This window comes from Arachis ipaensis, chromosome B1 (assembly GCF_059453495.1).
Source record: "Arachis ipaensis isolate K30076 ecotype BB chromosome B1, ASM5945349v1, whole genome shotgun sequence".
In the NCBI taxonomy this organism is placed as follows: Eukaryota; Viridiplantae; Streptophyta; class Magnoliopsida; order Fabales; family Fabaceae; genus Arachis; species Arachis ipaensis.
In genome coordinates, this window is record NC_142436.1 from 1,802,752 (window position 1) to 1,815,248 (window position 12,497).

General features: G+C 26.9%; 2 protein-coding genes across 2 annotated transcripts; one reads left to right on the forward strand and one right to left on the reverse strand.

Annotated features, from left to right (window-relative positions):
- The first annotated feature begins 7,988 nt into the window (after positions 1 to 7,988).
- On the forward strand, positions 7,989 to 10,549 carry LOC107644042 (xyloglucan endotransglucosylase protein 1-like). The gene is made up of 3 exons (XM_016347821.3): positions 7,989 to 8,576; positions 9,311 to 9,504; positions 9,782 to 10,549. The coding sequence occupies exons 1-3, from the start codon at positions 8,301 to 8,303 to the stop codon at positions 10,185 to 10,187; spliced, it is 876 nt and encodes a 291-aa protein (XP_016203307.1). The 5' UTR covers positions 7,989 to 8,300; the 3' UTR covers positions 10,188 to 10,549.
- A 260-nt stretch (positions 10,550 to 10,809) lies between these two features.
- Positions 10,810 to 11,913, reverse strand: LOC107644050 (peroxisomal and mitochondrial division factor 2-like). The gene has a single exon (XM_016347834.2). It carries the CDS (start codon positions 11,705 to 11,707, stop codon positions 11,024 to 11,026), a length of 684 nt encoding a protein of 227 aa, XP_016203320.2. The 5' UTR covers positions 11,708 to 11,913; the 3' UTR covers positions 10,810 to 11,023.
- Positions 11,914 to 12,497: the final 584 nt, after the last annotated feature.

Consider the following 12,497-nt stretch of genomic DNA (forward strand, 5'->3'; position numbering starts at 1 on the left):
AATAAATATAAAATGGTTTGAAGGTAATAAGAGAGAAGGGAAGTTAATAGTAGCAGGTGGGGTTTTATGTGGTTAGTTGATGTTGGTGTACGCTGCATTTACTCCTTACTATTTCAATTATTTACTACTTACTCCAATAATAATAATAATAATAATAATAATAATAATAATAATTTATTATTTTGATATCTTGTCTGTGTAAAATAATTTTATATGTGTAATTAATTATGAAATATTATGTCAATAAAAATAACTATTTTTTTTACATTAATTACATCGTTTACATAAATAATCATACAAAAACGGATGTAATCGAATGATTATCAATCACTAATGTATTTGTGTATAAATACATGTATGTATAGTTTAATTTATCTTTAACATATATTTATATTTTAACATATATTTTATACTAATAACTAACTTTGATGATTAATTTTAGTGTACACATAACTATTATTATTACATTGTTAGTGGATTACGTTTACTTTTTAAGGATTAAAATATGTATATATGCATATACCTTTTTAAGGATTATTTTAACCGGTATCTCTTTAATTAATCAAACTTTAATTTATTAATATCCCAATTGAGTGGTTTAACTTTATATATGTTACTAATTGTTTCATAGGTATTATATATTTAGTCACGCCAATTTCTTTAATTTGTTATGCTTATTGTAAATTTTTGTTAATATACTGAAAAAGTTTTGTTGAGAGTAACTTACATTTCTCTTTAATTTTTACCGATGAATTTTTACCATTGCGAAAATCTTTATTCGTTGTAGTAGTGATCACTTGTTATTGACAAGGAAGTGTTCAACGCCCCAATATTTATGGGAGCTGATGATGGAGACACACCCAATGAAAGAACATCAATTTATCCATAGTATATAGATACTCTTGTTATAACATATATGATCAAATTAAACCAACTTGAAAAAGGTCGAATAATCAATTTAATCATTTATGTAAATAAGTATTAGGAGGTTAAATTTTATATTATACATATAATAATTTATTAACTAACAATATTTAAGAATACCATAATAACAAAAATATTTGTCCGTATTACTCAATTAAACAGGATAGAAATGCATCAATTTTAGTATAAATTATAAATATTTCTTAAAAATATATATGACTTTTTAGATATTAATTAATGTATAACAAATATTCAAAATTTGGTGTTACATATTATTTTAATAATTTGTTTGAATTTCAATGTAAACATAAAAAATATATTAATATAAAATTTATTTTTTTGGTGAATATTTAGCTAACATTATCTTTATACTTTAAGACTTAAGTATTAAATTTTAAATTCTAAAGATTAAAATTTAATTCTTAATAATATAAAAATAAATCATTAACTAAAAATATTGATTAATATTAATAAAAAATATTTATTTTTTTATTTTTTTTAAATATGTTATACGTAATCCACTGTTCTTATATATATATATATATATATATATATATATATATATATATATATATATATATATATTACGTTCATAGACACCCTTAAAAAAAAGTCTTTATTGATATTAAACAGTATAAAGACAGTTTTATCTTCTTCCATGTCTCAATATTATTTTGTATGTATTTAGCATTCAATAAAATTAGACATCTAAATATATTTTGAATCAACTATGATGTGAGCTTCATTTAAGGGTTTATTGTTGGTCAATGGGTTGCTTTATGCATAAGACGGGATTCGAACCCCGACACTTAATTAAGCGGACGAGTGAACTGACCACTCGATCAACTCAAGTTGATTCTTTTTCTTCCTCTTTTATTATCTTCTTTTTTGCGCTTTTTTTTTCAATGTCGTGGTCGTAGTTGCTGCCACCTTTTTTTTTCTTCTTCTCTTTTTTTTCTCATTTTTCTTTATTATTGTCTTTTTCTTATTTTTTATCCTTTTCCTTTTCTATATATTTTTAGTAAAAATATTGAGGATATAAATTTTAATATACAATATAAAAATTTTAGTGCATAAAAAAATTAGTGCACAATATAAATAAATTTATATATTATATTAAATAAATTTTTATGCTAAAGAAGTCTAGAAATTAAATAAAAAATTACATAATAGACATGCATTTTTGTTTTTGTTGAATTATACCAATCTAGTTGAATTTTAGTTAAAAAATGTTTGTACATATAAGGTCAAAGTAAGTATTTATGTCTTAGACTTTCACATGATTTAAAATCTATAACAGATTTAGCTTGCCAATAGAATACCACCCAACCCCACCGAAATAAATAAATAAATAAATAATTAAATAAATAAATAAATAAAAACAAACAAGTTAAACAAAACCAGATTGGCTTTCCTATATATAGCTAGCCAGTTCCAAACTTCCTATAAATTATGTTGATGCATGCATGGGCTGTCACTAATAATTGTCTTCTCTGTGAGAAGCAACAAACCAGCTCACACCCAATCTTTTTTCTATCAAACCAAACTTATCCATCATTTTAAATTCCTCATATTTAAACTTTATAATCATCCAAATAAAGTGGTAAAAAAAATCACCCATATATTTTAAGAAAACAAAAAGTACTCTATGTTCATGTATATATATTAAAATATATTTTTTATCCGTAAAATTTATTAAAAATTTTAAAAATATTTTTAGATTTTATTTTATTTTAATTTTATTTTAAAAATTTTTTATTTATATCAAATATTTTTATTGGCTAATTTTTTTAAAAAAATTTAAAATCAATTCAGCAACAATTTTATAAGAACAACCATTAATACAAATAAACCAAAAATAATTATCATATATTATTGTTGGATTAGTTTTAATTTTTTTTTTTAAATTTCCTGTATGTCAGTCATATATTTAATGTAAATTAAAAATTTTTAAGATAAAATTAAAATAAAATAAAAATTAAGAATATTTATAAAATTTTTGTCAAATTTTAAAAAGAATAATATATATATTGAAAAATATAAAAAAATAATAATAATTGAGTCCAACGGATGCCTAGCTAATAAAAGATGAGTCAATGGAAGGTTTGAATTTGATAGGGATTGAATAGATTACTAAGAGTGGCACCAAAGTTCCAACTCGTATTTACTTCTCACCCCAACATTTTTGTGCAATCTCACCTAATATCTGCAATTCTCATTTATTTCCGAATAACAACTCAATCACTTCTTATTTGTGATTTCTGAAGACAAATTCATTCTTCTGTGTCAAGTATTCACACTAGATCACACCCCTTCTTTCATTACGTAAAAGGAAAGAAAAAATTTCTAAATTAGCTTGAAAGACAACGAAAACTTTGATAAAAAATTTATTTTTTTTATTCTTAATTTTTACTTCTGTAAAATTAATTAGTCCTTAATATTTTTTTGTATTAATAATAGAATAAAATTATATAGTATATTAAACTTTTGATTTATTCGGTAAAAATCAATTAGAATTGATATTTTTTTTGAATCTCATTTTTTAGGGATAATGGTTAGGGTTGATTAGTTTTTTTATTTTACTTTTTCGTTGTTTTCTTTTTCAAATACATTGATTGAATTTATTGTGTAAAACTAAAAAATATTAATAATTTTTAAATTATTTTTATTTATAAAAATTAAATAAAGGATATATTAGTAATTAACGATCACATAAGCATATTCTAAAGAGAGATTATTGACAAAAAGACTAATTAGTCTTATAAAATTAAATATCAAGGACTGAAATAAATATTTTTTTTATTGGAAGCCTCATAGAGTTATAGTCTTTCAAAAAAATTATCAAAAAAATTATCAGAGAGACTGAAATAGATATTCACTCTTAAATTTATATGAAGGTTTTGCTAAAAAAAATCAATTAAAGTTCTAAATTATCATCTTTATTCTAAATAAAATTGATTTTTTTATTGTTTTGATATTTTCAAAAATTAAATATACATTTAAATTCTTACTTTTTTAAGAACTAAGAGGATAATTACAAAAATAACTTAGGACTCCTAATTTACTAATAATTGTCTTAATGATATTCTCAAAATTATTACCAAATTTAAAAACATCGGTTAAGAGAGTAAACTAAAAAAGAAAAGTTTTATTTTTTTCTTGTTTACCAAATATATAAAAAATACTTAAAAATTAACTTTTTTTTTTCCATTTACATTTTCTATTAAGAGTACTTGTTAGAAAAGTAAAAGCTTTTGAAACTTCACTACATTACTAATACTATTATTCCATCCATTCTCGAATACTAATTATCTAGTTTTGAGTTTTTACACAAATAACAAAATAGTTAAATGTGCTGGAAATCTTGAATTATATTATAAAAATTAATTAAAAAGTAAATTACATAATTGCTCTTAATATCATCAATAATTATTCTGTTTAATTATTTTACTGTTTTTTTTCTCTTTCATCCTATCCCTTAATTTAGAGCTATGACTATAAAATACAAATAACAATGCTAGATTGGTTTTCTAATTAATGGACCTTTATTTGTGGAAGAAAAAAATTCTAGAAAGTAGACACTTATTTAAGAAAGGAGGAAACAGCATTTTAGTTTCATTTGGACATAAATATATAGATAAAAATAATTATAAAACAATTGTGAATATAATGTGTTAATAATATTCTATATTGCGTATATATTTAAATGATAATATATTTATTTATATAGTGCATAAATAAATAAAATAAAAAATTTACATATAAATTAAAGATTTTTAAAGTGTTTTTATTTTATAAATTTTTATATGTACAATTTTTATGTAATATATTGTATAATTTATTTAATTGATTTCGTTAAAAATTAAGAGGAGGAAACAGAAGTTCTTAAAGTTTTATAATAAGCACCAACTATTAGTAATTTAATATAATCGAGTATTGAAACTAATTCATTCCAAATTGAAAATAATAGTAAGTAATCCATTTGGCACTTGAATAGCTAATAATAAGCATACAATGCCTCCTTAATAGTTAATATATATTTAATTATCTCTTGCAGCTTAATATCTATCATAATAGAAACTTAACATATATATACACTTTGATTAATTCCTTTTTGATAGAAGAAGTTTTAATGGTACTCTTGAGAGAAATATGAGAAGTTTTAGTTGCTAGAGTTACCAAATCTCATTTATTATTTTATTAAATATTTATTGCCAAAAGACAACACCCATCTATAATTATCGTTTTAAAATGTTATTCCCACACCATCTATAGTCCTTAATAAAATTTGAAGCAATTTGATAATTCAATATTATATTTAATGGTTTATTCAAAATCATCTTTAATAATAATAAACGCATGTCCGTGTGTGAAAATTTTTTTTAACGGTATCTCTCAATCCGACAGGTTAAGAACGAATAGAAAATTTATGGATTTATTTAGGAGTGACACACAGAAAAACCTGTTCCGCTTTATCCCACCCTGCCAAAAGTCTGCCATCTGATGGGCTATCCCGCCCTACCTAGTAAGGCGGTCCTGAATTCCTCTCTCGCTCCTCCTAACGGCGGGACAGCGGGTGGCCCGCTAAATCTTTTTTTTTAAATAAATTATTAATATTAAACAATATATATAATTTCATAACCATTTCAATAAATTTATAATTTCTAAAGACATAAAAAAGTTATAATTTCTAATTTCACAATCATTAAAGTCTTTATAACCATAAATATGTAATAAATATAACTATAAATCAAATTTTTTGAAACAAAATAATAAAACCAACATTGTCCAAAGCAAAACAAAACATGGTGCAAAATATATGATTACGGAAATGTTTGGTAACCAAAGAAAATCAGCCAAAAATAGACATGTTTTAATTAAACATCTTCATGTTTGTAATCAATCAAACATAAAACATGAACATATTTAATTATCATCTTCATCCTCTTGTTGATCAATAACATCATAAAAATTTTTAAAAAAAGTCATGACAAAAAAAAAAAAATTTGCCCCGCCCCGCTGAAGCCCACGAGATTAGGCGGTTCGTGTTAGACGGACTTTTTAAGTTTGATGGTCTCAAATTTTTAGTGCAGTTCGCCTTTTCTTGGCGGGTTACGCGAGCCGACCCTGCGAGTTTTGATTCGTTTGCCATCCCTAGATTTGTCGCTAACCAATGGATTGTTAGATACATAAGACAGAATTCGAATTTTAACACTTTTTTTTTTGGACATAATCTCAACACTTATTTAAACATATTAATGAACTAACCACTAAAGTAATCTAACTAATTGGTTCATGTTTCTGTGTGTATAATTGTGTATCTATATAGAAATATTTATTGGGCCCAACATGCAAAAGCTAAAGTTTGAGATCCAAACATGGCAACTCTACTACAATCCATAGGCCTACGAGAACAGCAAAATGTTTCACTGTCTCTTAATTTTGGAGACAAATTGGACAAATAGGGTCTTTATTTACTCTTTACTCTTTACTGAGCCAATTATACTCTCTAGCTCTATAGCTAAATTTTCAATTTCAACAATTTTAAACTTTATGTTCCTTATTAGATAACAGAACCATTAATAAATTTAAGGTAAGTTCTATAATGCCTTTGTTATGGTACTTAAATTGCTTAACTTTTTAAAAAAAAATAAAATAAAATATTTAAAATAAAAAGTAAATCATGTAAAATTTATTAAATATTATTTGTTTATTTTTTTTAGTAACTTAGATACAAAGTGATAAATACCATAGCATTTACCTAAGTTTAATATGTACATATTTAACAAAAAGTACGGAGTCAACATCACTCCATCGAACTAATTTGAAAATCAACCAATAATTAGAAAAAAAAATTTAATAAAAAATTCAAAACTCAGATAAAAAGAACATTATTTGAAAATTAAACAAAATAAATTAATTTAAGATATAAAATTTTAGATTTAAAATTGAAAGTTTAGAATTTAAAATTTAAAATTTAGGTTAGCAAAAATAAAAAGTAATTGGTCAACTCAGAGAGTATAATAAAAACTTTGCAGTTGACCAGGATAGTATTAATTTAAGGTATAAAATTTTAGATTTAAAATAAAAAATTTAAAAGTTTAAAATTTAAAATTTAGGTTAGCAAAAATAAAAAGTAATTGGTCAACTCAGAGAGTATAATAAATACTTTGCAGTTGACTAGGATAGTGGTGGCTGAAATTATAATGTTTGGAGGTAGGAAAAAGAAATTAAAAAATAATTAAAAATAAAATTAAATGAGTGTGTTTGTTTAGTTGTGGCCCAATAATTATTTTTCAGCTGAAGTCAACTTCTTAATGGGTTTAATTACTAAAATAAAAAAATGTTTTATCTATTTTTATATGGTAATTTTATGCTAAGTTGACATGTCACAGACAGTTTGATGCATCTATCAACCTATATAGGATTCTCACACACCACACTTTGGCTAATTGTTGTCACTTTAATATTGTTACCAATGGTGATTTTGAAAAATAAATAAAAAAATGAACTAAATTAAATGTTAATACGGAATATTTGTAAAATAAAAAAATGGTGAAAATTCAGGTACAGTCGACGTTGATAGTTGAGAGCCGTTAGATGAAAATTTAGTCAAATTAGTCAAATCATCTAACGACTCTCAATTATCAACTTCACGTGAAGTTGACTGCACTTGAGTTTTCAACTAAAAAAATAATGTATTCTCGTTGAAACAGCAAGCTCATGTTTTTCCAGTGGTACAACTATTAGGAAAAATTTCAAGTGTACTAGAAACACCGGTGTTCCAGTTATTTAAACAGTTGATTTTAATTAATATATATTATATATTTTTTATAATTCAGATCAACGGTTAAAATAATTAGAACATCGGTGTTTCTGATGCACCTAAAATTTTTCCCAACTATTAAACGGTTTCTTAACATAGAATTTCTCTTAATATATGCATGTGCATGTATACCTAATTATTAGGTATAAGGAAGACAAAATTATTCTTATTTATTACAAAAAAATATAATCATAGTTTAGCATTTTTCTATTTAAGGAAGTACCTAATTTTGAGGTTTGACTCTTTGTCCAACGTCAAAATGTCAAGAGACACCACCAACTATCTTCATATCCCTCTCATCATCTTTCTCAAACAAAACAAAAAGAACCAACATTTTTTTTCAATTTTTCAAATTGTTGTTTGCAACTGCAATTGCAACAGCAACATTGCGGTTGTATTCGACAGATTAGACACCTTCATTTGCAACAATTTGTCACACCCAAATGTTTTAATTTCGTACAAACTTTTTATATAAATTAATCATTAATAATTCCCCTAATAATCAATTTCCCAAAAACAAAAAGGAAAAATTGAATTAATAATTAAAAAAATGGCTCCTTCATGGGGTGGTTCATATTTTCTCCTTCTTTGTATGTTGTTAGGGTTCAGCACAATTGCATATGGTGGGAATTTCAACACTGATTTTGACCTTCTATTTGGAGATGATAGGGTTAAGATTTCTGATGGTGGACAAAGCATGTCTCTCTCAATGGATAAATATTCTGGTTCTGGGGTTGCTACCAAGGATCAATTCTTGTTTGGAAGATTTGACATGAAGATCAAGCTTGTTGGAGGAAACTCTGCAGGAACTGTTACTGCATTTTATGTATGTATTTCTTTCTTTTCATTAACTCCTAATTTAATTACCTTCATATTTATATAAAGGTTTAACTAATTAAAGTGATGGTTTCTGTAGTTTTATCAATTTTGTAAATAAATTCATATATTTTAAAAATTTATAATTAAGCTTTCATATTTTACAAAAATTTGTGATTAGGTTCTTGTCCCATACAAAAATATTTATTTTTAAGCATAATTTTGTAAGAATTTGATTGAAAAAGTTATACAAAATAAGGATATACTCACAAATAAAAGTAATTTACAATTATATATAATTAGTGGCGAAAGGAAATTGAAAAATCAGTGTACGAAAAAAAGGATGAATGTTTCCTTAGAAGAGATCATATGGTGATTTTTTTTTTCTAATGGACAAGTTTGATACAAAATTTTACATATGAAATTTACACTACTCTATTTTTATCCCTAACTAATATAAATGGATATGTTACGTTTATATTAAAATCAATAACTAGTATAAAATATATGTTAGAATATAAAATACACATAGAAAATTAACTAAATAATACATGTATTTATATATAAATATATGGTAACTGATTTTAGGGTATAAATATAATTTTTGAATATAAATATACTCGAAGCGTGTAGCACATCAACATATATAGCCTCAAGATTCTTGATGAATTATGTGTAGCATTACTATATGTTAGTTTTGATTATTTGACATGTAATGTCGATGTTGATGGTGCGTGCATGCAGCTAAGCTCTCAAGGAGATCACCATGATGAGGTTGATCTTGAGTTCTTGGGGAACTTAACCGGAGATCCATATATGCTATCAACAAATGTGTTTGCAAATGGTGTTGGGGGTCGTGAGGTTCAATACTATCTTTGGTTTGATCCAACAGCAGATTATCACACCTATTCCATTGATTGGAGCCCTACCCGCATAATGTAAGCTAATTACACGGTGAAAACTCAAGTACAGTTAACTTTATGTGAAGTTAATAGCTAAAAGCCGTTTGATGCTAATTTAATCAAACCTGTCAAATCATTTAACTATTCTCAACTATCAACTTCATATTAAATTAAGTGCATATGAGTTTATACCTAACTAAACACTATACATTAATTTCCATTCATGCAACTTCATCTTCTAATAATATAAACATTTGTGGATTAGTTCATACAATAATATATATCTTGTTTTGTGGTGTATTTGGGATTGCAGAATCTGGGTGGACGACACTCCAATCAGAGTGATAAACAACAAAGAAATAATCGGTGTTCCATTCCCAACAAAGCAACCAATGAGACTGTACACAACACTCTGGAATGGGGATGCATGGGCAACAAGGTGGGGCCAAGTGAAGATTGACTTGTCACAAGCACCATTTATAGCAAGGTTCAAGAACTACAATGGCACTGCTTGTGTTCCAAAGAAAGGTATAGCAGATTGCAAGGGTTTTGGTGCTTCAATGAAGAAAGGTATTGACAATGAAAACAAGAAAAAGTTGAAGCAAGTTAACTCAAAGTGGGTTGTTTATCACTATTGCCGTGATTTGAGGCGTTATGCTCATGGATTACCCTTTGAATGCCGTAGGGACAACATGGCACACAGTGATAATAATCAATAAATAATAAGGGAAATGGGATTTTTGGGGAATCAATTTATTACTTTCTTAGCCTACTAAATCCTTTATTTGGTGTTTGAGGGATATATATATACGGTGGATACTCCCATGATGACATCTTCACATGAAGATAGCATTGTGAATCATTAGATGATTTGATAAAGTTGACTAAATATTTTTGATTAATCATCTAAGGATTCACAATATCATCTTCATATAAAGATGTCATTATGTGAGTATTCCCCTATATATATTATACTTATATCATTAAAAGAGGATCATATTCGATTTTACTCTTTTAAATTGTATTGTTGTACCATGTTTTATACTTAAAATATAGTATATTTAGTTCCAAAAATTATAATATTTTTCAATCATGTTACGTATATACAAAAAATCAACTACCAATCGTACTCTATCAGGTACTTCAAGAAGAAAATTGTATGTTCTATAATTCTATTACCACTTCAGTAATCATACTATATAAATGTATGTAGTACAAGAAGTTAAAAAGCTCACTCCATTATCACTTGACACTAATTGCAAGAAGATGACCAAAAAGGAAAAATAACAACTAATACTACAAAATTGAAGTGTGGAATGCTACATGAAACAAAACCAGCACTTTTCTCTTTTATGTATAAGCACATCTAAGCACTTTTCTTTAACACTAGTTGAGTTCTACAATTCATTTTGAAGAGTAAATCAGTTCACTATGTAATAAAAGAATGAATATAAGAATGTTTCTCATTTTTCAAAGGATTGAACGTAAACATTTTCTTACTTTGAGAGCTCGTTGAAATTCTTGAATTTGATCAAATCACATGCAACCATGCATTTCATCTTCTAGATTTGTGTCTTCCAAACCAAAAATAGATCATAGCAGCCACAGCAGCACTAATAGCTCCTGCTAACCCTAATCCCTTCACCACCACCGGCCACGGCGGCAACTCCAACTCCTCCTCTTCGCCGCCACATCGAGAACCTCTGCGGCCATCGAGCCCTGCCACTCCTATCACTCTCTCTGCCTCCCTAACCCTCTCTCTCAAACCAATCGCAACCCACTCCATGCACCTTGCTCTCTCCTCGCAATTCCTCAACGCCTTCTCCAATTTCTCGATCTTCTCCGTTAGGATCCCAATTTCCCCCAATTTCTCATCGATTTTCTCCATCAGCGATTGTTCAACCCTAAATCTCTTGCTTCTCTCTTTGATCTCATTTATCTCTGTGACTATGAGCTTCCGCTCCAGCTCCCTCGCCTTCATCTCACTCCGCGCGTTCTCTTGCTTCAACGCCTTCCTTTCTCTCTCTAGAACCTCAGCCAGAGTTTTTCTCTCTTCTAGAAGCTTCCGCAGCTCCGCTATGGCTTCCGACTCCGCCTCATCCTGAACCTCGTCCTCTATAATCTCCGCCACCTCCGGCACCGATTCCAAGGTCAAGTCCGACATGGAATGGTGGCGGCGAAGCGTCATTGCCCTCGCCACCTTCGCCACCGCCGCAATCTCCGGCTCCGCCTCCATCATCTTAGCATCGTCGATCTCGTCCTATCTTATTGATGCGTTTTTCTCGATCGATCACGATTTTCCCGAATTCTTCAACTGATGCAAACGAACGGATTCTGCTGCGGCGGCGCGAAGGAGCGCTCTTACGATCGAAAAGTGATATATCAGAGATCGGAAAAAAAAAACGCGGCGTTTGGTTGCCGAGAAAATCAAAAAGAAAAAAAAATGACGGAGGAAACTGTAATGTTTAAGTTCTTGACTTTTTATTTTTTCGAGTATTAAAAATTGCGAATTTTTTATTTTCGATACATAAAAAGATAACAATTCACAAAAAAAAAAGAGGAAAATATATATATATATATATTTTTTGATATGCTACTCTCTGTATATTTTGATAAGCATGAAAAAGAAACAATTGTAAGTTGTTGTATCTTCAATTTCTTTTTAATCAGACATATTATTTATATTTTTTTATTTAACTATCATATACTTTAATAATATATTTTAAGAGTATAATAAAAAAATACTTTTTGTTTTTTATAAGTTCAATACATTGAAAATATAAAAATAATTTTTAATAAACTATTTCTTTTTTATATACGTTAACAAAATATTTGTATTCATTTTTTAAAAAATTTTAGTGCAGTCAACTTTACGTGAAATTGATAATTAAAAATCGTTAAATGATTTAATTGATTTGATTAAATTTTTATCTAACGCCTCTTAGTTAAAATTGACTGCACTTAAATTTCTGTCTTTATTTTTTGTCTATACGAAACACACAGCATTTCAATATAAATTAAAGCTAAAT